The sequence below is a fragment of the Momordica charantia genome (genome assembly GCF_013281855.1).
Source record: "Momordica charantia cultivar OHB3-1 chromosome 7 unlocalized genomic scaffold, Mcharantia_2.0 BLBB01000007.1, whole genome shotgun sequence".
NCBI classification, from domain to species: Eukaryota; Viridiplantae; Streptophyta; class Magnoliopsida; order Cucurbitales; family Cucurbitaceae; genus Momordica; species Momordica charantia.
This window is the reverse complement of record NW_028275165.1, coordinates 17927266-17953937: the sequence shown is the minus strand read 5'-3', so window position 1 is coordinate 17953937 and position 26672 is coordinate 17927266. Positions and strand designations below refer to the sequence as shown.

General features: G+C 32.1%; 2 protein-coding genes across 6 annotated transcripts; one reads left to right on the top strand and one right to left on the bottom strand.

The window, feature by feature from the left end:
* The first annotated feature begins 11467 nt into the window (after nt 1-11467).
* Nucleotides 11468-22305, top strand: LOC111009861 (uncharacterized). Of its 5 annotated transcripts, none has more exons than XR_002601277.2 (15): nt 11468-11885; nt 12637-12804; nt 12967-13083; nt 13200-13284; nt 13610-13718; nt 13842-13909; nt 13994-14119; nt 14198-15138; nt 15396-15599; nt 15694-15754; nt 16437-16550; nt 18113-18226; nt 18338-18424; nt 19633-19726; nt 22039-22305. XR_002601277.2 is itself a non-coding variant. In XM_022283092.2 (15 exons), exons 1-14 carry the CDS (start codon nt 11770-11772, stop codon nt 19657-19659), a joined length of 2328 nt encoding a protein of 775 aa, XP_022138784.1. In that variant the 5' UTR covers nt 11468-11769; the 3' UTR covers nt 19660-19700; nt 22039-22305. The 5 variants fall into 5 exon arrangements, 3 of the variants coding, with proteins under 3 accessions (XP_022138784.1, XP_022138783.1, XP_087982635.1); XR_015792220.1 differs by lacking the exon at nt 22039-22305 and adding an exon at nt 21034-21342; XM_022283092.2 differs by having other exon boundaries at nt 12646-12804; nt 19633-19700.
* A 3106-nt stretch (nt 22306-25411) lies between these two features.
* SMAP1 (small acidic protein 1) lies at nt 25412-26179 on the bottom strand. Its single transcript, XM_022283093.2, has 2 exons — nt 26028-26179; nt 25412-25763 (listed from the first exon to the last, which is right to left on the bottom strand). The coding sequence occupies exon 2, from the start codon at nt 25745-25747 to the stop codon at nt 25559-25561; it is 189 nt and encodes a 62-aa protein (XP_022138785.1). The 5' UTR covers nt 25748-25763; nt 26028-26179; the 3' UTR covers nt 25412-25558.
* Nucleotides 26180-26672: the final 493 nt, after the last annotated feature.

Here is a 26672-nt window from a genome sequence, read left to right as displayed (position 1 = left end):
TTTTATTACATTTTATTAAAAGTTATTTCAATTACGAATTTATTTGGTTGCACTATACTTTTAAATAATTCTTCGAAAAATCATTTTAAACTAACTTAATGTAAAAGTAATATTTTTTTATTATCAAATATTTTAAATTAATATATATATGTTTGGAGCAACATCTTGGCCAGATGAGACATGAGGGCCTACAAGGTGTGTTCATTGGAGTTAGCCCCAAAATTGACCATTCTGAGTATAATATCCATATATGTAATTTGAGTTGGAAGTAGAATATTTGTCTTTCATGTCAAATAATAATTTGCTGATTACCATTTTACCCCCGGAGTTTATTCCAATTTAATCCATATACTTTTAAATCTCCTAAGTTTAATTTATATATTTTCAATATTAGTAAGCATAGTTAATTGAAGTTAATTTTGTTATCTAACTTCGACAAGAATAAAAATTACAACAATTTACCTTTAAATTTTAAAGACTAATGTGATCAGCATAATTAATAGTATAAATGTGTGTTATTATATGACTACGGAGCTTCTTTCATACAAAATGAGCAATGCACATATCTACGATCACTTTCTTCCTACCCAAAATATTCTCAATTTCTAGAGGGATATGATGGTTGACAGGAGAAGATACTAGTTCTTAAAAAAAAACAGTGGGCTAATTTTAAGAGTCGACTAATTTTGAACAATTGAAAATACAAAATCTAAAATAGAACCAGTCTCAAATTACACAGAAAAATTGTTTGGTCTGATAATAATGTCTGCCTATCCCATTTATCTATTGACATATTATTTTATTTTGTGGGCTTCGTACCATTATTAAAGATTCTAGATACGACAACAAATGAAATTTTTCATACCAACGTAGCATTTCAAAATGATATTTTAATCTAAAATTTATTAATTATACCATAACTAATAGATTAATCGGTGAATTCTTGAAGATTGGCTGAAATTTTTTCAATTAGCTTAAAACAAAATTAAAAGAAAGAAAGAATAAAACCACATAATAAATGACAAGTGGATAGGACTTAGGAGAGAGATGGGGCAAAGAAGGCCGTAGGAGGTTTGGTTTCTGTCTTTCCGATGTGTCGTCTCGGGATCGAGCCTGTCAGAGAAACGCGGGATGGCAGTGGACGCGTGGCGCCACGTAAGGCGGGATCCGGACGCATAACGAGTCGCCTGGTATTGGGTCCACGTGGAAGATTCAATGGCTGCCCTTGATCCATTCAATTAGTGCCACGTCATCAGCCTACCCTAAAAAAAACTTGATTCTAAACCAATTAAATCCTTTTCCAGTTGGGTTTTAATAAGTTTTTTTTTTTAATTTTTGTATATAATAAATTTTCAATATTGTATCTAATAGATCTCTAATTCATAAGACACTAGTTCTAGTGTGGAAGGATTTGTTGGATATCAAAATTAAAAGTTATTTTTAAATTTTTTTAAATACTTTTTAAGTTATTATTAAGGAGAAGTCTACGGAAGCATATAATTTAAACATTTTTTTATCTTTCTAAATCCAACAAAGTTGTTGTTCCTCATCGCATGAACTTTTCACCATAAAAATTATTTTAGGTGATGGAGCAATGTAGGGTTCGTTTGGTAACGTTTGAGTTTCTTGTTTCCATTTCCAATTTGTTCTAAAACATAAATGAAAAGATTGTTTATCATATTTATTCATAGATGTTGGAACCATGCAATTCATTTTTCTTTAATTAAAAATGAAAAAACAGAAACAAGAACATTATCAAACGACACCGTAGTTGACAGTTTTTTAAAGAGAAATGTTTTGACCAAAATATTAAGAGGGGCATCCATCCATTGAATATTTATTCACATTTTCAAATCTTCTTTATTGACATTTCTAGATGACTTTTTTTAGAATTTATCTTTAAACATTTGCTTACTCACGTGAGCTTTTATGGAGCTCCCCGTTCATTCAATTCAATATTAGGGAGGAAGAAAGAATTTTTCTAAGAGGAGTGAGATACATCTTTTAATAAGGAATAAAAAAAATTTATCCAGGGTTTAATATTTTTAAAATTAAAAGTTTGTAAATACAATTGTAATAATATATATATATATATATATATATATATATTTTGCAAAGGAATTGTAATAATATTTATAGTTTAAGGGTTGGTTTGTGCAGAATTTATCTAAAATAAAATATTAATTTGTTGTGTTAGGTTAGGTGAATCACGAAACAATTCACTCAATAGTTAGGAAACTTTTCTAAATTTAAATGAAATGAAATGTCCTTTTAACCCATGAAAAGTTGTATGATAATATTATTGACTTAATTATTAATTTATTTTGTGTGGCTTAGGGGTTTTTTTTTTTTTTTTTGGAAAAAATTGTGTGGCTTTGTTAAAGTCTGTTACTTTACTTAACGTATTGCCAAGAGCTTGTTTAACGTCCCGCAATGGCACAACAAAGCTGTCTTTTCTTCCAATCCAAGACTTTCCTTTTCTTTCAAAATATAAATATTTTAGGACAATTGGAATCCATAGCCTAAATTGGAGATAGAGAAATTATTTTTCACATAATGAGTTTTTGTTGGTGTCAAAATTAGATGTGAAATTAAGCAATTATCATTGAAGTATGAAACAGTGTAAAAAGCTATATCGAGATTGTTGTGAAATCGAAGACTGTCAGGATATAATTGCAAGATGAGATTTTTTTATTTTAGTACAACAAATAGTTTATGTATTTATTGCGTTGCAAAATGAGATTTCGAGATGATTGAGTAATTATATTATGTTTATCTTATGAGGGTACGTGGATTGAAATTTTAGATTGCATGTGATAATATTTAGTTTAGGTGGTGGTTGTTGTTGTTTTTTTCTTTTTTTAATTTTGTTGAATTCAATTTGAAAACCATATGGTATTTTGTTTTAGTCAATACACTTACATTTTCAAAACATTAATATATAGCTTTGGGGCAATGGTCTTTTTCCTTTAGGATACAATTGATCCAATTTCAATCCTTTTTTTTTTTTTTGGTATCATTCACATTGTTTTGGATATTTATTTCTTTTTTCGGTTATAAGAGTTGAAAATTGAAAGAGGAATTAGATGAAAACGATTGTTGTGTCGTGGTTGAACCAATGCCTTGAAAGCAATTTCGGCACGACCATGGCGCTAAATCGTATGTATATCGGTTGCTCCCAAGGTTAACACAACTCCAAACTCAAGCATGCACTCGTCGGAGCCAAATGGAATCGACGAACACGCTCAGAAATTCTACCAAAAACTCATAATCTTCTTACTGCATAAAAAAGCTTGATTTAGTTTAAAAAGCGAAAAGAAAAAAAAGTTTTAACTTTATTAATTAAAACGTTACAAAATAAAATTAATTAATTAATTAAAACGTTAAATAATTAATTTTGTAGCGTTCAAATAATTAAAAAGAAATAAAACGTCTTTTCAAAACAGAGTTATTTATTGTACCTGTTGTCAATACACTCTATCATTCCCAACCATAACAAAAAGTTTGAGAAGAATAAAAGATAATATAGCATAATGTAAAAGATATTTAAGATGATATTAAGTTAGCTTGCTTAGAGTTTGACTATTCATACTCTTATTCCCAACCATAACAAAAAGTTTGAGAAGAATAAAAGATAATATAGCATAATGTAAAAGATATTTAAGATGATATTAAGTTAGCTTGCTTAGAGTTTGACTATTCATACTCTTATTTGTTCTAATTTATAGAGAATAGTAATAATTTAGGGTGACTATAGATCTATTATAATTAAAATAAAATATTACAAAAATAACGACTAAAACGTACAATGATACTTGTTCTTAATCTTTTAAGTTGAAGATTCAACCTTGCATCTTGCATTGTTGTATTAAAAAAATAGCAAAATATAAGACATAAATTAATTATTGATTGTTACGTTAGTACAATAATATTTAGATTACTTCAGCAATTACAACAGGAAATAAAAATATATAGATTACTAATATGAAAGTAAATGAAGAATGATTTTTTTTAACAAATATTATTACTATTATAATTCTTTTAAAAAATACCAAATTTAAGTAACTTTATATAAAAATACATTATCTATAATGTCACATTAACTCAACTAAAACTAATTTAATCGACATATCTTACCAATATTAAAAATAATATATATCATGTTGGTGTTTTATTAAAAATTTTATAATGATAAATAATACTAAATAGAAACATAATAAAAAATTTACTACATATTTCCAACTTCTAAATTTAGAACCTAAATAGATACAAAGTTCAAAAATTCAAAAGCTAACTTTATAATTTAACTTATTTGTTTTATTGATTCCTAACTTTATATTTATATATAGATTGTTTTTTAAATGTGACATGAAATTTTATAGCTTAACATGGTAGTAGACGTTAGAGAATAATGTGATAGAATTGGGCTTTTGGCGATTTTTCAGCCCGACCCATTTCAACATTGAAAAGTTGGGCCAAATTTTCTTATATGAGCCCATTTTTATATGCTATATATTTATATCGAATCTTTATTTGTTTGGTTGAGTTGGTTATATTTAGTCTGATTCAATATTACTAATTTAAATATTTATTCAACCTGTTTTTGGGTTTCTAATGAGGTAAAATCTTAGAATTACACTAAATTAACTAGCGGAATAAATATAAAATTATTTCAAGTATTTTAGTCGAAATTGCGATTTTGGCCGACTAGATCATGATATTTCACTAATCATCCGGTCTAATTGGTCAAATCACGATATTAAAATATCATACATTTTTCTTAAAAATACTAAAATCTTGAGAAGGGTTGAAGATAACGCATAATCTTCTTAATTTTTGAGTAAAGAGTAAGTTTCAATAAATAATTGATGTAAAAATTATAGATCAAAATCAAAGAAAATAACATTCCAAGATTCAAGAAATACTGAATAAAAAAACAGAAATAAAATTGAGGGAAAGAACATTCAAGCATATAGCAAACTAAAACAATACTAAAAATTGAAGAATAGAACCTACAAACAAAGAGCAAGTTAAAAAAAATGATAGATTATAAAACAAAGACTAAAATTGAAGAAAGAATAAGGAAACCATTTCATTCTTACATTCGATTCAAGGTTAGTCAATTATTACCTTAAACTTTTGAATCCATAAAATTAACAAAAGGGTTACAATTTCTATTTTATTATAAACTTTCATTTGAATAATAATTAAATAAATATTTTCGTATAACACGTGTCAGGATTGGAGTGCTCTTTATGTGGTGAGGTGGTGCATGCATATAGATTTAATTATTGAATACAAAATTGAAAGTTTCAACTATTATAACACTTTTTAGAATTTATGTGTTTCTCTGGTTCTTTATCCCTTCGATTACACAACTGTTTCTCCGGTTCTTTGTCTCTCCGGTTGCACAACTATTTCTCCGAGTCTTTGTCCCTCCTATTGCGCATAATATTACTGCGCATATTGCTCCGCATATTGTTGTGGATATTGCTGCACATATTGGTGCACATATTGCGGGTCACCAATTTGTTGTGGGTATGAATTCTGGAGGTTCGGTTGTTGAAATATGCATCTCCGTTGGGTTGGATTGGATGTCTCGACTTCAGCTCCCTAATACTTTCCATCTCCATGTGGAAATGTTTCTCCTCCTGCAGTATTCCAGTGCACCTTAAACCTACGGAGACTTGCAAGTCTCTCTTTAAATATTTCGTACAATGTCTTGACTACCTCCTCGGCCATGAAAATTAACTAAGTTTGAAGTTAAGATTAGTTACAGTTTGGGGGTAGGATACAGTATGTCCTAACGAACAAGAACACTTCATGTTGAAAATTTATTTATTAGAATATAAGCTATATATTTATATGGCTGATCAGTATGTCCTAACGAACAAGAACACTTCATGTTGAAAATTTATTTATTAGAATATAAGCTATATATTTATATGGCTGATCTTTATTTGTTTCGCTAAGTTGGTTATATTGTTTGGATAAGGTATAATCATTTCAATTATTTTAGTTGAAATTACGATATAGGCCGACTCAATCATGATATTTCACTCATGATCTTGATCTAGCTGGTCCAATCCTGACATTAAAATATCATGCATTTTTCTTAAAAATACTGAAATCTTGAGATGAGTTGAGATGACGTAAGATCGAATCTTCTTTTTAAGTAAAGAGTAAGTTTCAAGAAATAATTGATGTAAAAATTATAGATCAAAATCGAAAAAATTAACATTAAAAAAATTCAAGAAATCAGAACAATACTAAAAATGGAAGAATAGAACACTCCAACAACGAGCAAGTAAAAATGACATATTAGAAAACAAAGATTAAAATTGAATAAAGGAAAAGGAAACCATTTGATTCTTACCTTCAATTTTAGTCCATTATTAGCTTTAACTTTTGAATCCCTCAAATTAACGAGGGTTACAATTTCTATTTTATTATAAACTTTCATTTGAATAATAATTAAATAAATATTTTCATATAGCACATGACAAAACTGGACCAGAGTCTTCGTCCCTCCGATTGCGCATAATATTGCGGTGCATATTGTTGTGGATATTTATGCGCATGTTCGTGCGCATATTGGTGCACATATTGCGGGTCAGCAGTTTGCAGCGAGTATTCCTTCTCGAGGTTTGGTTGTTGAAATCTGCATCTTAGTTAGGTTGGATGTCTCGACTTAAGCAGCTCCTTAATACTTTCCATCTCCACGTGAAAATATTTTTCCTCTTGCATCCACTATTCTAGCCAGCTTGAACCTTACTAATATCGCACAACGTCTTCGACTACCTCCTCGCACAACATTGGGGAATTTTTCCCATCCCGCCCCGTTCCTTGAAAGTTTGGGTAGGGATTCCCCAATCTGGGACGATTCCCATGTCCCCGATATATATATATATATATATATATATATATATATATATGTATGTATATTTATTTATTTATTTATTTCTTTTTATTTTATTTTATTTTATGAGTGTTAAAAGTAAAAGAAGAAATGCAAATGGACATTGGGGCTTCAACTTTAAAATAAAATTAAAAAGTATTTATATTATAGATTAATTTATCATACTTTTTATACATGCTACTGTTGAAATTATTATTCTTACTTTTTCTATATTCATTATTATTCTTATTTTTTCTATATTTATTTTATAACATTATAGCGTGTAATTCACTTGCCTTCCAATACAGGTTTAACCAAATATTTGAGTATTAAAATATTTATACATCTAATATTAATGCATTAAATTTAAAAATCTTATTAAAATTTTTAATGATTCTTTTTTTGGTTGAACACAATGGTTGGAGTAGAGATCAAACCATCAACATTTTTTATGATATACTATCCAATGAACTAAATTTGATTGATTGATATTAAAAACTTAAAAGTTATATTTTAATATGATTTTATTCTCTAAGATTAAACTTGCTATGTTATAATTTATTTGCATATATTATTTATATTAAAAACTATAATTTTATTATATATTTACTATATTAAAATTTAAAACGTGAGATAGTTTGAAATCACTTTCGGATGAAACGGACGGGTGAGAGGCCGGGACTACCAACTTATTTGTCCTTTATATGATTTAAAAAAGATAGGGTATGGTTTGTTTATTCTATTACTTTTATTACGATTAAAATAATAATTATGTTATATAATTAAAACTATTTTATTTAAATTAAAAATATTCTTGAAAACTTAAATAAATTTAAAAAAATGAAAATTTTAAATTTAAAAATCTATATTTCATGTTTCAAATCAGATAAATTTCAAAAAGTCATTTTTTAATCTAAAACATACCATCATTATTAAATAAAGTCCTAGAATTTAAGAATACACGTATAAATTAAGAAAAAAGACGAAGGAATACCAAGAACGTGATGAAGCTTGCAAGAACCCCAATCATGGAGAATAGGTTATGGTAAGAAAGAAAACACAAGAAAAATCTAAAAGAAATCCTGACAATTTACTTGAGAATACTCCAAAATCGAAAATGTATTGGATACAATTATTTTTACTATTTCTTTAAAAAAGAGTTGCCATATCTTCGGGGTCTGTTGATCCGCAATCACAGGATGAGTAGATGTAACAGATCATTCATCCATTTTTTCTTTATCTCTATCACTCTTTCTTTGTTAGTGTCGTTTATCATTATAATGACTGATGAATTCAAAACGTCGAAATTGATATTTTTTCTTATCTTCGTATCTTGAAAATTAAGCCTCAAGGAACCCAACAATGCAAGAATATGTTATGACAAAGAAAGAAAACGGAGAAAAATATAAGAGGCTGTTTGGGGATATGGGTTTGGAATGGGGTGGGTTTCTTGGGCCCAAGGATTTGGTAGTCCATGAGATAATTAAAAATTTTATTTTTTTTAATTAAAAACGTTTGATAATAGAAAATTTGGTTCTAATTTATTAGGAATGATTTGAATTTTGATTGAGTATAAATTGAATGTGTGTGGTCAAAAAAAAAGTACAAACAAATTGAAGCTAGAAAAATACATAAATTAACAAATAGTACGTTCAAAATGAAATATAAAATTGTAAAAATGTTGGCTAGCTCACAAAATGAAGCAAAAAAGAAAAAAAAAAGTTAAAAAAACTAAGATAATCCAAATTCATGTTACACTCATGCACTCCAAACACCGACTGTACATTCCTGCACTCCAAACACAAGTAGGCATCATAATACCCTCAAATCTACCCCTCATAGATATCGAACGTCCGGTCATTCCCTAAAAGAAACCCAATCAAGCAAGAAACCCTGCATCGAGCAAATAAAGTAAAATTAAAATGAATAGGCAGTGACTATCATTTCTTTTTAAGTATTTCTTTACCATTCTTTCATGATCTCAGGATCCCCTCATTCAGATGTAGTATCGGTTCATTTATGTACCCCTCCTTTTTACTTAGACGTCACAAGAGTCTACTTTTTAAAGTTCTAAGAGGTTGCTATTTTAAGAACGGGCATTTTATGAATGGGGTACAATCCGTTCTATGTATGGCGAAGTATTCTTTGGGGTAGGTATTCTTTTCAATATCCAAAAATATATTCAAGAAAAATTGTTTTTAATTAGCAGAAATCATAGTTCAAGACCAAAATCAGGCCTAACAGATTGAGAATCAAAACCTCACAGGATTTTGTTCAGCAGGGAGAAGCTGGTTGGGTTCCATGCCCGAGAATACCTGAGTAATTTATTTTTTCTGTTTTTCATTTTATCTTGTAAAAAAAAATAATATATATATATATATATAATTGTTGAGTTTTAAACATGTTATGTTTTAGTTTTAATTTTCTTATTTGTACTAATAAGATGCATAGCAAAACTTTGTGGATCTCACAAAATTACTTTCATGTCCCGCGACACTCTTTGTATAAAAAACTGTCTTATATTTACTAACATGTAGTTATAAATTTCTTCTACGAAGAAACAAAAATCAAATTCAAATAGATCAAATTCAAATAGAGGGAAAAATACAAAGATACGAAAAAATTTATTGGAAATGGGGGAGAAAAATTAAAAGATCCACCTATACAAATAAAATTTCATTAGTAAAAATGAATTTTCAAAATAAACATTTGAGAACTATAAATATACTTAACCCAGGGGTAGAACCCACAATAAAATATGATTTTAAACTTTTTTTTATATATTTTATTTAATCATTTTTATATTTATATTTACCTTATATATAACTTAAAATATCATGTTTAATTAAAAAGATTTTGTCCTTCAAACTTTCATGAGACAGTTTGGGTTTAGGAGGCTGTTTACGATCTATTACTTAAGATGTGACCATACTTATCATTTCACAAAAAGTCATGACTATTTGAATAATTTTATTTCACATTTCACATTTTGCTTTTATATTTCTCTTAAATTTTTATTTTGTGCTTCAGGTGAAATATATTTATTTCAATTACCTATCAAGGAACAATTTAGTTTGTACTTCGGTTATAGTCATATATTAAGTTATTTATTATTTATTTCTTTCATTAATTTTTAAATTCATGTCAAATATTTAAGCATCGATAAAAAATATATTTATTAAATATTGAAATTTCACCATAACAAATTATATTTTAAAAATTTTAAATCACCTGCAAACTCGTGAGTCTAACTAGTAACAATAAAATCAACAATAAGCAAATCTATTGAAAATCTTCAAAATTAATATACATATTAAAGTTTTTTTTCCCTTTTTACACTATCTAAAATTTATAACAATAAAAAAGAGCTACATTTATAAAATATTTCAAATTTGTTATAAATTAAAAAAAACTAACATATTTACTTAAACAATTAGTATCATTAAACTTTTCAATTAACGTTAATTTTTTCTTAAATTAATATTTACTAATATTTACTTTAATTTCGTAAATTTAAAGTAAAAAGTTATTAACAACAAATTAATTATTAATTAAAAATTAAAATAGACTAACCATTTGCTAAAATTTTCTTAATTTATTGAAGATGACATATCCAAACAAAAATTTTCCAAAAGCATACTTTATTTGTTTTTTAAATATTGTTATTTAATTAATTTAAGGATTCATAAAAAAATAATCTTAAAAAATGAAACAGTAAAAAAAGTAAAACTAGTACAGAAAAAAAAATTATAATAGAGAAAAAGAGCAAATAGTTTTATAAATCTATCCATCATACTCAACAAAATTAAATTTTATGAATTAGACAAATTGAAATAGAACGTTTTTTAAGGCCGGTTTTCTTTAGGAAATGTTGTTATGTCGTTAAAAGTTTAAATTTGTTAAAGTTTGATTTGAGTTGATTTTACTTTACCACCTCTAAAAGATATTTCGCAAAGTAAATGATACTGTTGTTAAATATGTCAGGTTCTTACTTATATTATATTATTTTAACAACGGTAAATATTTAGCATCTATTTTTAGCAACGCCACTTGAAGGCATCCGAATGATAGAGAACTTTTTGGAGACTAATTTATTTTATGGTTGCTTAAAGTGTTGTTTAACTCCTCATTTCTTAATATCAAACAGTTGCACTCCCAATCAAATTAACTCGTGTTGCATCTTTTCACTCTAACCGTCACAACTCTCTTGGATTAACTTATTGTTTCATCGAATTATCACAACTATTTGAATTAATTATCTCAATAGATAATTTAACCCAAACGGTCATGTCTCTTGTAGAATATGTATGTATTTAAAAGTCAGTATAAGATAAATATTATCTTTCATAGTACCAATATAGGTAATACATACCTTTATTTTTCTTAAGAAAAAATCTGATGTTAGAGAGATAAAATTTAATGTAAGATTTAAAATTAATTAAATGGAGCAAAATATTGTGGGTGGAATTAGAAATTTATAGTTGCGGGTGCAAATAGAACTCTCCAAAAGAAAAAAAAAGAAAAAGAAAAAGAAAAAGAAAAAGAAAACATATATGTCCAAAAACAAAAACATTTTGATTTTCAGAGGAGGTGTTCTCTTCGATCTCTGTTTCGTTTCTTCTTCTTCTTCTAGGTTTTCTTCCACAACAATGGAATGCCTTCTTCTTCTTCTTGCAGGAGATCTTTCCTGCTAATTCAACTCCTCCTCGCTTGAATTCCCCATATTCTCCGGCGATCATTGCTTCTAAATTATCACAAGACCACGCCTTTCGCCATTTCACTTTGAATTGGGATTAATTGCCTCGTAATCTTTTGGTTTTCCGATCGAAATGCCGGAAAATTTTGGAGCATGACGTTTTCTATGGTAAATAATGAGAGCTTCATTCGGGGCTTCTTCTGACGATACTAATTCTCCTTCCACCTCGACTCCTCCGCAGCCGCCTCACGTTTCTCAGGCAGCTCCGTCGTACCCCACGAGCAGGCAAAGGTGAGGATGGGAGTGAATGATTATTTGATGCGATATTTGTAAATGGATTGCCCCCTTTTCTGTTCCGGAGTTTTGTGCCCTGCGATGATCTAAATTTCGCCAAGATTTCATAAATATTGGGACTCAATTTCTCAGATTTTAACGTGTTTCTCCGACCCCGTTAGTTAACTCAGAAAATGTCAATCGAGCGTACCAAGTTGATTAAATGTAAAATTTTTCATTCGTATTTTCTTGTAAACTAATCTATCTTGATTTTTAAGTGTTATTTTAGTTTCTTATTTTACTGTAGTGGTATTTTGGCATGTCATCATTGCCATTGCCTTTTGGGGGTTGGGATGGTGGAGGGGAGGGGGCAGCAATAGGTTCGTACTCTTCAGCTACGGCTAATTGAATAATCTAATTTGGCGCGGCATGTATTTTTTCAGTTAAAAGAAAGAGAGAAACTTTTGATTACCACGCAGATTATTTAGGTGGGATTATGAAGTAAGGAGTTAAATTACATCTCCAATGAAAGAAAATTGCGAGTATGATTGAAATTTACAGATTTCTGTTTTTTCATGTCATTTATGTGAGGATTGTTAGTGTTACGATTATCATCAGGGTGACATGGTGCAGTGGTGGTACTTGTTTTGGCTTATGGTTTTGGGATTTAACTCTGCTGATGTGATATAGCTTCTGATAGTTCATTTAGTATTTGGAGTTCTTGGTTTTTGGAGACCTAATTCATCTTATGGTCTAACTTTTATCTCAGTTTTTCCAGAGTCAGTAATGTTTTCCAACTCTTAGCCCAGAGAGAGGTCTCTCCTCAAACTAAGCGTGCATCAAGGAGGTTTTGGGGAGATTCTCATGACCGCCAATGCGATTCAGTTGGGTCAAGATGCGAAGCAGCTAGAGATGCTAAGCGGGGTCTTATCTCATGGTAGTGCTTTTGTTTCTTTTAATGCATCTGAGTTTCTAATGCAATAAAAGAATAAATGAAGAATATCTTGCCTATTTGTTTATCCCATCACTCTATGTTGGGATGCTTCCTCTCTGTCACTTTAGCCCTTGGGATGTATTATTAATCTTGGAATCTTGCCAGGGTTGAGGGTGAATCACTACGGCATCTTTCAGCAAAATATTGTCCTCTTTTGCCTCCTCCGAGGTCAACAATTGCAGCAGCGTTCAGCCCTGATGGGAGAACACTTGCTTCTACACAGTGAGTTGCTGATTAAGGGATATATATATCTTTACTACAGTGATGTGATGAAGCTCTATGCTTAATCTAATTTAGGTGAAAACATTCATTTTCTGTTTTTGTTTCCATGCCTGCAGTGGAGATCATACAGTAAAAATCATTGATTGCCAAACTGGGACCTGCTTAAAGGTGCTGAATGGTCATCGGAGAACTCCTTGGGTGGTAAGCACGGAAGCATGTCCTCTTTGTTTTCCCGTTTCCATTTCTTTCAGCTTATCATGATGTATTTGTGAAATTGTATAAACCAGAAGCCTACTCATCAATGTTTCTTGTAAAAAAGATAAATATAAAAAAATGGTTTAGTGGATCATTCAGCCCTTTATTTGGTCTTTAAAAATCAGTGTCACAAGGTATGCTTATTTCTTAAGATGTTTTGAGAATGTGGATAAATCGTAATTTTATTTTTCTATGTTTTAATTGATTATTAGTCATCTGTGTGACTCAAGTTTCTCCAATCTTCTGGATTCATGTTATGGAAATCTTCCAGGTCAGATTCCATCCACTGTACCCAGAAATTCTTGCTAGTGGAAGCTTGGATTATGATGTTCGACTATGGGATGCAAACACTGCAGAATGCATTGGCTCCCGTGATTTCTGTAATTTCTTTCTGCAACTTCTTTCCATAGTGTTGCGAAGATGACTGGATAATTGAATTTTGTATTATTATTATTTTTATGGTTTTTACAAGTTATTGGTCAACCTTGTCCTCCTATGTGCAGATCGTCCTATTGCATCCATAGCTTTCCATGCCCAAGGTGAACTTCTTGCTGTGGCATCAGGTCATAAGGTGAGCTTTTTAAATGGGTAATTGGGTGTATAAATCTGTTAATACATTCTAATATACAACCTTTATACTTCAAATTTTATGCAGCTTTACATTTGGCACTACAACAAAAGAGGGGAGACACCCTCACCATCCATTGTTTTAAGGACACGACGATCCTTACGTGCAGTGCATTTTCACCCTCATGCAGCTCAATTCCTTTTAACTGCCGAGGTTAGTTATTTATATTGCTATCAAACTTGTCTCCCTTCAATTACTTATCCTAAATTTTATACTTAACATGTTGTGAAGGTCAATGACCTCGACTCATCAGAATCTGCCATAACACTAGCAACATCTCCGGGATATGTGCAATATCCGCCTCCTACCGTATATTTTGCCGATGCACATTCTTCTGATCGTTCTAGTTTGGTGGATGGCCTACCTTTGATGTCTTTTCCTTTGTTGATATGGCCTTCATTTTCAAAAGAAAATAGGAGAATGTCCATGCAAAGAACTGAGGCAGATCATGGTTCAGGGAGATTACAAAGAGTTGATCCATCTGCTTCGGTGCGGCTTTTAACATATTCAACACCATCAGGACAGTATGAACTTGTGTTGTCACCCATTGAACCTAATAGCTCATCACCAGTTCCAGAAGAAACTGGAACCAATCCTTACTCGAGCGAAATGGAAACTGAAGTTTCAGAAACTGCTGTGGACACTTCAGAGAACATGGAAGTGCAGACTGAAGTTAGGAATAATCAAAATTTTCCCTTCAATGATCCTTGGGAACTACCTTTCTTGCAAGGGTGGTTAATTGGCCAAAGTCAAGCTAGTCAGCACGCTCTTCGACCACACAATGATGATGTTCGTGAAAATTCTTCTGCACCATCTGATATAGGAGGAATTCATGCTCCACTTGCTTCATTAATTCCTACCAGTGTTAGCCAAAGCAGAGTTGGTAGGAGATCTAGTTCAAGACATCGTTCTTTACGTTCTCGTGTGCCTATGCCTGTGAGTGGGTCAGATGAAGGTGCTAGTACAAATAACATAATTCCTGATGAAAGTGATGCACAACCTATTGTCAGCAGAATTCAGTCTGAGCTTGCTGCCTCTCTTGCTGCAGCAGCTGCTGCCGAGTTACCTTGTACGGTGAAACTCAGGATATGGTCACATGATGTTAAAAATCCTTGTGCTCCACTGGATGATGAAAGATGTCGGTTAACCATTCCGCATGCTGTTCTTTGTAGGTATGTTCTTTTATGATCTCATGCAATATCAATCTTTATCTTGACTCTGTATTTTACTTCTAAATAGCCATAACTGTGGACTTGGAATCATTTAATGATGTGTATGTCAATTTGTCTCGAGACAAGGATCTTTTTTAACATGGCCTTATTTGGGAGATTTGAATGTGAGATGGTTGCAAGGCATTATTTTAGTCTGTTCTGGGATTCTGGTCTTACTAACCATCCAAGTTTATTTACAAATTAAAATTATGTTGCAGTGAAATGGGTGCCCATTTTTCACCTTGTGGGAGATTTTTGGCAGCATGCGTGGCATGTATGTTGCCACATTTGGAAGCTGATCCTGGATTCCAAAGCCATGCTAATAATGATGCAACTGGGGCTGCAACATCACCCACACGACACCCAATTTCTGCTCAGCAGGTCATGTATGAGCTACGGATATACTCTCTGGAGGAGGCCACGTAATATTTCTTCACCTTACAATTGAAGATTGCACGAGATACCTTTCCCTTTTTGAACTTAAATTTATCTCCCATCATTGTTATCTTTATTTAGGTTTGGTATGGTGCTAGCATCTCGAGCTATAAGAGCTGCTCACTGTCTAACATCTATACAGGTTTGTTAATAGGATTATTCTATTCCTTAATGTACCTTAATTATAGGCAAAACAGAAATTTTTAAATTTTTACTATGAGAACATATTCTACAATCACCTTTAGTTTACAAATGATATTTAGCTTTGCACAAGCTGTGAGATCATGTTTGCTGTGATATGTTTTATATTTCTTAAAGGAAACACATAAGAATAGGAGAATCTTTAGAGAGGTTTAGAGTCCTGGCAGGAAGTATGGGTTTCCGCTAGGTTTAATGCCTCCCTCTAGGTGTTTGTAAATTGCAACCAAAGAGTTTATCCTTTGTCTCTTATTCTCAACCGTTGGAGTATTTTTTTTTCTTTCAATTTTGTCATTTTGATTCTTTTTTCTTTGTTTAAGCTCTATTTGTGGTGGGGGCTTATTATTTTTGGTATTACCTATGTGTGAGCTTAGTTTCTTTCTTTCTTTTTATTTTATTTTCTTATAGCTTTAAGAGAAACAAGTTATACCCACCTGTTGGCCTCTTTCATGTAATTTTATTTTCTCTTGTTTCATTTCCTTTGTAGTCTCCATGCTGGTTGGGGCTCTTATTAGACTTTCTTTTTGTTCTTTCGTTCATTTTAACTATAGCTACATTTTTTAATCGTGAAAAAAGAAATAAATTGTACGGAGTTTGACTGAAGTTTCAACTTGTTATGATTGCAGTTCTCTCCCACATCCGAACACCTATTACTTGCTTATGGCCGTCGCCATAGTTCACTTCTTAAGAGTGTTGTTGTTGATGGAGAGACAACTGTGCCCATATACACTATACTTGAGGTAAAGTTCATTTCTGTTGTTTTTCAAAGTAGTCAGGAAAGTCGAGTGCACCAATATCTTTTGATTTTGTAGAAAATGAAGAGATGCATTGCATTTCTTATTAAGCTCTGATGCAAATTTTTTGCATTGTTCATAAGGCTATTTTCACCAGTTTGTACTAGTTATAACAATTTGAAAGTTTTTTATTTTTTATTATTATTCTATTATTTTTTTTAATAAGAAATAGAATATATTAAACCGAAAGGAGAGAATAGCCTATGGCAAGGCCGAGGAGGTCCTCCCCTAGAGAGCTACCACAGCTTGCCAATTGCAGGATAGTAAAGATAGACTTGCCAATTGCAGGATAGTAAAGATAGATTTGCCAATCGCAGGAAAGTAAAGATAGACGGTAATTACAAAGAATCTCCTATGAGTAAGACACCAAGAGGTTGAAGTAATTTGTACGTTTTCACAAAAAATATCAAAAGTGGGAGAAGTATAGTTGAAAATTCTTTGATTTTACTCCAAAGACAAGCTCTACCAGCACAACTCCAAAGGACCTTGGCTTTTTAGTTGATAGCAAATAAGCCTTATGCACATGATATAATTTTGTTTATTTAAAGTCCCTTGGTTTGTAGTGCTTATTGTTGTCAAAGTTAAACTCATGGACATGCAAGCTTTATTCTGAAGTTTGCTGGTTGACGGTTCTGTAGGGTATATTTTGAATAGCACTATCTTGTATTACCTCTTGGAAGCCATTGTTGCACAGAAGTAAAAATTTAATGAGACCTAGGGAATACTGCTAAACTTTTTGAACAATGTTATGTATCTCATCTCTAAAAGACAATAAAGATGATCTGACTTTGATTGTTTGATATCACTTCTTTAAGCAATTTTCTACTTGTAAAACAAATAAGTTATTATCTTTTTCTAGGATAATGCATGGCATTGTTTGCATTATTTATTTTTTGGTGAGATGAAAGTGACCATATCCAAAGGATATTACAAAAAACTCTTCCAGTGGCCTACCAGAAAAGATATGCTATTACTATGGTAATAAGTCGTAAATTCACACCAAGATAGCACCAAAAAAGATGGATTATGTAGAAAGGTGTTGAAGTCTCATTTACACCGAGCATTGTTTGCAAGTTTCAATGCTATTAAGACCTAACCCTTTGGAGTTAGTAATTCCTTCTGGATATATTTTTTTATAATAAGAAACAAAGCTTCTCTTTCCCGGAATAAGTATGCTATGTATTAATAGTGCCGGCAGGATGAAGAAAGTTTTTGTTCTGTGTTTTATCATGGACCTCATGGTGGTTGTACTCTAACGAGCTTGTTTCCTTGGGCTTCAATTATTGCAGGTGTCATCATTAAATCACAATATTTATGATGGCACTGAAGCGTACCTTTGTTATTAAATCACAATATTTGTGATGGCACTGAAGCATACCTTTGTCTTTGTCGACATCGATCTACTGCCATTTATGATAATGCTCAAGTTATATTAATCTTTGTAGCTTTAAATGTTCGTTTAATGTCTCTTAATTTATTATTTACTGAATTTTGCTTTGATAACTTAGGTTTATAGAGTTTCTAACATGGAACTTGTGAGGGTTCTTCCGAGTGCCGAGGATGAGGTAAATGTGGCTTGTTTTCATCCCTCAGTGGGAGGTGGTGTTGTCTACGGTACCAAGGTAAGCTGCTTAGTTTTTAACTTTTTTTTAAATTTCTTTTTACTACAGTTATTTTGCCTATTATCTTCCATTATTAATACAACTTCGATGTCTATCTGGCTGTCAATGCAGGAGGGGAAGTTGAGAATCCTTCAATATGACAGTTCTCAAGCCATAAATCATTCAACATATGGTTTTCTTGATGAAAATATGCTTGAGGTAGAAAAACAGTCTTGGAATATTTTCTTCATAATTCCCTCCCGTTACCCATGAATTGTCATGCTGATTGGATTTTTTTTTTTAAAAAAACTTTATCAAATTGAACTTAAGACCATAACATAATAATAAACATTTGGTACCTGAGTAGCCTCTTTGCATTAAAATATCACTTTTCACTGGCGAGTTTAGTAACTCAAACCACTACAGGAACTACTAATCAACCCAGCAGTAAACGGTAGTTAAATACAGTGCGGGTACAAAGCACGTATTAGACCAATTGGGAAACTTTGTCTTGTGGGATGGCATCCTGTGTTGCACATTTAGATTTTATTTATTTATTCTTTTGTCAAATTTTTTTTCTTTCATTATCTTTATAGAAATGAATGGCGTGTCTGTCAATCTATTTTGATGTTTTTACTTTGTATTACTCCAACCAAAATATTATGATATTGCTCAGTTCGTATTGCTCTTGTTTACCTTTTTAGTTGACATGGAAGTTTGGAAGTAATTTTCAGCTACTGAAAGAGACAGGAGATCTTATGGAAATGCATATGACATTATTAAATGAAATTCTTTTCTTTTTCTCTTTTAAAAAAAAACCTAGGAAACAAAGTAATTGAAAATGACAATGAAAGTTACAATAACTTCCCAAAGTATAACATAAACAGCCCAACCAAAAACTAAAAGAAATACAAAAACACTCTAAGCCCAAACCAAATGACCATTCAGAAACAATACAAACCAAAGAAACCCTTATGCTTACAACAATACAATCCAGTAACTTCCAACTAAGTGGAATTCTATCGATGATTCTTGTTTTATCATGCATCATTTTTCTTAATTTAAAGAGGTTGGCAAGAACCTAATTGCATTCTTGTGGTGTGTAGTAGTCTATTTACGTTGTCTTTTCTACGGAAGTAGATCATTTTTGAGCCTTCTCATCTTATGCGCCTCAGATTTTTGTTGCTTAGACAAAATATCATCTTTGTTTTTCTTTTTCTTCTGATGGGGATATTGGACATAGGTGACTTTGTTATGCATTATGGATTACATTGACTTACCTTAGTTATGGGGATGTTGGACATAGATGATAGATGTCATGTTTATTCTGCACAATATGTATTTAATGCTCATCCTTGTACTGGATTTGAGCCCATTGTTGATGAGTTCTCTTAGCTTGTTTTCTTTCTGCCTTTTTTTTAATGTAGGTTCCGACATACGCCTTAGAATGCTAGTTATTGTCAATCACAACATGAGATTCAGTGCAGCTTGACTGGTTTGTGTCTCTTTGACATCCTCAAGGTTTTTTTCTTATTAGTTATCATACTTCTATTGGATTCCCCTCTTATTGGTTTTGGTTACTCTTATTTCTTTCCGTTATTTTCAAATTAGATCTCAATCAAATATAAGGATCAAACGTAATATATCTAATGTAGAAACCTTTCGGGATGAGACTCTTAACCACTCTCTTGCTCTCTCTTTTTTGTGTGGCATTTCTTCCCAAACTAAAGAAAAGGAGTTCACATGAAATACCCCAATTGGGTGAGTGCGCCTCGTCCTAAAAAATCATTGGTTTCTTTAACCAAGTTGGTTAAAAGATAGCTTTCACAACATTGTAACAAAGAGTTTTAGCTTGAGAATGTAAGGGGATAGCCACAGAACAGTTGACGGAAGAGGTCCTCGGGATTCCTAGGAGAGCACCTACTAATATAGAAAGTGAGAAAAAAAAGCCTGCAATTTTCACACCTGAAGAGAGATACGCCTTTGGGCATCTTTTGAGCTATAAGATCCAAACTTAGCTATTGATGGAATCATGGAAGTGTCATCTATGCCCCCAAACCTAACAATAACCACAATATTTTCTGCTACTATTTTGGATTGTTTGTATTATGCTTTAACAAACATTAGCATTTTTATTTGAATTACAGAACACAAAAGATGTTTCGTCTCATTTGCAAATGCTATTGGCACCACTATTGAAATCTCAACTAGCTTTTATTCTCGGTGTATAATTTAGGCTATTATTAGGGTGTGTTTGGGAGTGATGGTAGGAGTGATTTTTAATTGATTTTCTAAAATCACCATCTAAATGATACCTTAAAAATAAATTTAAAGTGATTTTAAGCTTTCCTAAAATTAATTTTTTTATTTGCCAAACATGATCAATGGAAAGACAGTGGCAAAAGTTATTTTGGCCATGGCAGAGTGTGTTTGCCCTTGTCATTGTCAATTGATGTCATTTTGACAAGTACCAAAATCACTTTTTGCCATTGTCAAAATCACTTGATATATTGCAAATAAAAAAATTGTTTTTATAAAAGCTTAAAAATCACTTTAAATTGATTTTTAAGGTATCACTTGGATGGTGATTTTGGAAAATCAATTAGAGTTAAATCTCTTCTTTCAAAATTACTCATTCTACCATCACTCACAAACATACCTTTAGCAGTAGAGGTGCAAAAAATTCTCCCATGCATAACTTGTGAATTCTTACTTACCTCCAAACTAGCCATCAACTAGTGCAATTTGCACAACCGTGGCCACTACCAACACACGACCTAACTTGCCAAGGGTTATTAACTGTTTCTCTCCTCCCATTTGTAACGTAGGTAAGCAGCAGTGAACTATACTGGTTACATGCCCGCCATTTCCTGGCGCCCATGCTTTCACGAAAAATCTGAAAAATTAGTTTGTAGAGCAGAGAACTGCTCCCAAGTAGCCTCTGCCACAGGTTGATTGCGCCATAAGGGCTTCAGTCTCATCTGGAGCTGCAGACAGCAGGGTCCAACACCTAAAATAGCATCTGGAATAAACAGAAGCTCCATGTAAATTTTAGATAAATCTCGACAGACCCTTTATGCTTAGCTGTTCCAATCGATGCCTAATATAGAGAGGTTTGAAATTGAAACTCTCATACATTGGCTTGAGTTCTTCTCTGCCTTCCCTGAACCACCTATCAATTACTTAAACAACCATAACTGCGGACTACTAACTCACTCACTAAAAGTTATTGTAACCATTGCTCTCCTCCCATAGGTGGCTTACATTCCTCATCAAGCTCATTTTTTCTTTGTCAAAGTAAAACTTTCTCATATAAAAATACCCTTTATCCATTTTTTGATGAATTTGTCTCTCCTTTATTCTTCTCTCACTCCTCTGGCTCTGACCATGTTGTCATTAGATGTAACAAGCATTGCCCCCATGGCCAAAACCACTTCCATTTGTTATTATAGGAATACTCGGAAGAGAGATGATCTTTAGGATGGAGAAAGTCACTGGAAAAATGGATTTTCTTGTGGACCTTTTGGAAAATGTCTATTTCTATTCGCTGGACTCTTAACGGATAAGAGATTCGATCCTTTCAAGGGAGATTGTCACAGTTCTTTGGAAGCCTAAGTATATAATTCTTCATTTGGTTCTTCATTCTAAATGGTTACTTCGAGCACTACGAACCAATTGACGTTTCTTTTGATATAATGTGCAACAGAATGTGAAATATCTTTTCCATTTTTCCCCCTTTTCTTTTTGCTGCAAATAGTTTTGTTCAAAGAATTCAATTTGAGTTGAGATTATTGATTCTCATCTGAACTTGTAAATCGTAATGTGTGATTCAGGGTGGATGTGCTTGCTTATGTTTTGTTCAAGTTAAACCTCGGGAGCACAGCTGAAGAGAGATGGAACCAGTATTTGTGTATTATGCCAAACCCTTCTAGAGGCATGTCAAAAATTCAGTTTGACACACCATTGTTGTACAAGCTTTGTATTTTTCTGTTTGTAATTTAAAAAACTGTTTCTGGTCCTTAGTTGATTTGACCTTTACCTGGAATGACATATACAGATATAAGAAACCAAAAAAAAAAAAAAAAAGCAAAATTCGTCAAGGTCGAGTTTTTATTGTATGTGCTTCTGTTTGCCTTCAATTCCAGTTGTTTGAATTAAATTGAATGAACAGAAGTGTACTTTGTTGGTCATGATTTTCCAGTGAAGATTTGGGGATTTAGCAAAGGCATGGTGGTTTCTTTTTGACAGTTCCAAATGAAGAATATCATTCTGTAACTAGTTCTAAAGGCCAGTCCTTAGCCACTTGATCCAGGGACTAGGAGGAATGCATCAAGGTTTTAAATGTCGATGTTTTCATGAAAATGTCGGTGTCGATAGATATTTATGGAAAAGTTGTAAAGATAAAAAATTCGTAAAAAAATTTAAATTAACAAATTAGAAGTTTATCCTTAAAGTTAAAAATAATTAATATTAATATTATGTCTGTATTAATAAAGCTTTTATTGGTATTTTTTATATTTTGTCGATTTATTGGTGGTGTTATGGAAATGTCGATTTATCTTTTATGCTGATGTCAAACTCATATCGATAAATATTTAATAATATGTTTATGGTACAATCGCTAGTTAGCTCCAACCCCTCAAATAATTTCTTGATTGGTGAAATACAAAGACTAATAATAGCTGGTTTGGTTGCTCTATTTTTTATCTACAAAATTTTTGTCGAGCTTGGAATTATATTACATTTGAAATTTAAGAATAATTCATCTTCGTTTTCTCATTTTCTCATTCTACTATACTTGAAGGCAGATAGTTACACAATTTTGAGGATAATTGGCGTACTCGTATTAGCGCCGTAATCTTTGATTATGAAGAAATCATGGATTGGCATTCACTACGTCTTATATAAGACTCGTGAGTGTTTCATAAACACGATCTGATGAGTGTTGCATCATTTTTGTTTTGTTTGAGCTCATCTCATATCATACTAGTAACCGATGAATGAGGATTTTCTTGTCTCAAGAACTTGAAGATTTGAAAGGTCACATCTGCCATCTTAGATTTAGATACGAAATTAGCTTTTTTTAATATATTTTTTAAAATTTTCTCTCATTGTGGTGTGAAAACTTTAAAATCGCAACCTAGGACTGAACTCTTGCTTATCAAAATCTCCATCTAGCTCTATTATATTTAGTAAAAAAAAAAATACATTGATCAAATCAAAGTTTTCAAAAGTCTGTTCACAATTGAAAAAATAGATAAAAATATAGAGAAATAATCAATATGATTTCAACTTTTTTGTTTTGTCTAGTGCAAAAATACCGATTCCCTCCCACTTTAAAGAACTTTAAGAATGATAATAGATATCTTATCCGTCAAACAATCCTGACATTATCAAAATGCTAAAGTTACTTAAAATCGAATGACATCACAACGTTACAAAAACTGGCACCTAATTGAACATATATGAACACTTCTAGTAGAAATATCTCCATTTACACTTTTCACTGATCATTACACACAAGCACACTACTCATAATATTGAAGAATCTGTCATGGTTTCTCTGGTTAAAAATTCTAAGATTATGGAAGTTCCTGAAGTAATAAGCAAATCAGACAGCCCACCTTCTATTCTGTATTGCAAAATCGCTCCTATAAACTTGATTCATCAATGTGTTAATACTTCATAGAACTTGATTACGTGAAATTTTCGAAAAGCACTCTTCCACCAATAGGAAGAAACCATAATTCCAGGAAGGTGTTTGTACCAAATTAGTCCGAACCTAAGCTTTCGAGCTGTGTTTGTTCTTCTATAACCTTACAGATAAAAGGACTCGCACGACTCTGAGCATGAGCGACTTGCGAGCAGTTTCTTCAGGCCTTTTGGGTTCATCACACATGGGTGGCTTGTCATTTTGAGTGAGATGGCAAATCCATCATTATCTTCACTACCTGTCTTCCTGAGCTCTCTAATAAACATCCCCAGTCCAAACTGTATCGACTAACCTAACTGGCAATGTGATGATTTCCACCTACTTTTAGTACTCGTGCAGAAGTTACATCAAATAAGCTATATAGATGTTTGAACCTTCTCCTAGTTGACAGAATCTACATACTGGTGGTAATCTACAATTCATTCTACACTCGCCTACCGCGAAAATGGAGACACGAGATCGTCTGAGTTCGGTAATCATGCCTAACCTCCAAGCTTGTGGTATCATGTTGCAATTGAAACATAGGATTCCAAGTTGCACTACCTCAGACATCACAATGCTAGATCCTCGAGTAACTCTAAAAATGGAGATAAAGAAAAACTTTCTCAAAACAAATTTCTTCTATTATAGAAAAACTTTCCAAGATAATCTCTTTATTCCATGCAAATAAGTGGACTCATCAAAAGACATTCTGCTTCTGGTTCGTGTCATCGAAGAGTGTGTGAATTATAAATAGTGAGGAGCTAGTTCAAGCTAATTGGAAGTAGATTTTGAGAGTTCATTCACCATGATTTGCCCTTTAATCACAAAGCATTTCACTTCTGCTGCTTGGTCCCATTCAAGGGGAAACTTCAATCTACTTCACAGATGATAACCGAGAACAGCTCATGCAAGAACTAACCACATGCTCACCATTATAAATGTATCTACAGCATACAAGATAATTGTGAAAAGAAATGTGAATTTGACATAATGATGCACCCATTGTGATGTTATGGGTCCATAGTGAATTCATTTTTGGCACATCACAGAAGACTGAAAAGAGGTTTTTTTTTCTCCCAATATTTGCATAGTAGCATAAAGAGAGGAAAATGACCACAAACCAACAAATAGAAGTTCTGCTTCCTTTCTAATGTGATATATTCTAAAAATATTAGTGAGATTCATCTATGCACAAATTAGCAAAGATAGACTAACAGAAATGAACTATAAAAGAAAGTAGGTAGGAGCTTATACTTACTAGCGAGCTGGCGAAGTTTTTCCAACCAAGCATTTATAAACGACGGATATTCTGTCTAACCTAGGTCGTCCTCCAAGTTCAGAAAGAGAGTAGTAAACATCAGAACGGAGCACATAGTTCCTGCCATTTTCTGCTACATATAAACATCTTCCCCTTCAGTTTTCCTTGCAACTAATGACAAAGATTACGTTGTTAACCATCATCCTTGCGAGGCAAGAGCAACTATGATATCACCAAGCAAGTACTCAAGAAAAGAACCAATGTCGAAATTTCAATTTCTCAGTAACCAAACAGGGGGCGAAATCCCTAAGCATAAATCATCTTGTTTCATTAACAGGAGCAATAAACATACAATTGATACGTGAACTACTTCTTTTGAATGGAACCACGGAACTGAACTTCAGTTGATGTCGGAGTCATCAAAATCATCCTCAAAGGAGTTGAAGAAATCGGCGTCCGCGAGCTTGTTCTCGGCTGAGATCACCCCCTCGCTAAATATCTCGAGTGGATCCACATCATCCACGTCCATCGCGACCGTGGATCCCTGTTCTTCCATCTCCGCGAAGAAATCCATCGGTGTAGGCCTCATTTCTCCCCCCTTGCTACTGCAATCAAATCAACACCGAAACCCCGATGTTTCTCACAAAATTGGAGCAGTAATTTGAGCTATTGTAAACTTCTACTTCGTGAATCAATGGAAGATGAACAAAAAACCAAAGGGGCAGAGAGAAATTTGTTTGGTGGGATATTCACAGCTATATCTTTGATTTGTAACTCACCAGAACAGGATTTTCCACGAGATGAAGCAAATTAGAACAGATTCAAATCAAAATCAAGGCAAAGATGATGAATTCGTATGGGATTTTTACCTGATCGTTGTCTATACAAACCAACTGAGTTCGAACTCTGAGTTCCCTTTTTCCTCTTTTTTTCTCACCTTCGCCTTACGCCGAGGAAGAAGAAGAAACGGACAGTGCCCTCCACAGACAAATCAATTATGAAATAAAATATTATTTTGATGTTGTACTTTTCACTGTTTAAAGTTAACGTTGTAACTATTTTGCTCCTTAATTACAAAATTTCACACAAAATTTTACGCCTAATTTAAAAGTATATAGACTATTTTGGTCCTTAAATACATAATTATTTTTATTTTGAATGTATTGTAGTGTTGAAACTATGATAGAAAAAATAAGATAAAAATAAAATTAAGGAATCAAATAAATTTTAAGGACCAACCATGAGAAAGGGATTAGATTGTTACCAAACAATGCTCGCTTTGGCAATAAAAATATTTTATTTTCAAATCCAATTTTGTTCTCCAAAATTTTTTTATCTTTTGAAATTTATAATTTTATTTTAGTTAATGACTTTCAAAACATTTATATTAGTAGTAACTAGTTTAGTCTTTACTTTTAACAATTTGATGATATAGTACTAAAAAAAACAATAAACAATTTGATGCTATAGTTTTGAGTATGATATGCTAATGTGCTAACGGGAACATGCATTTA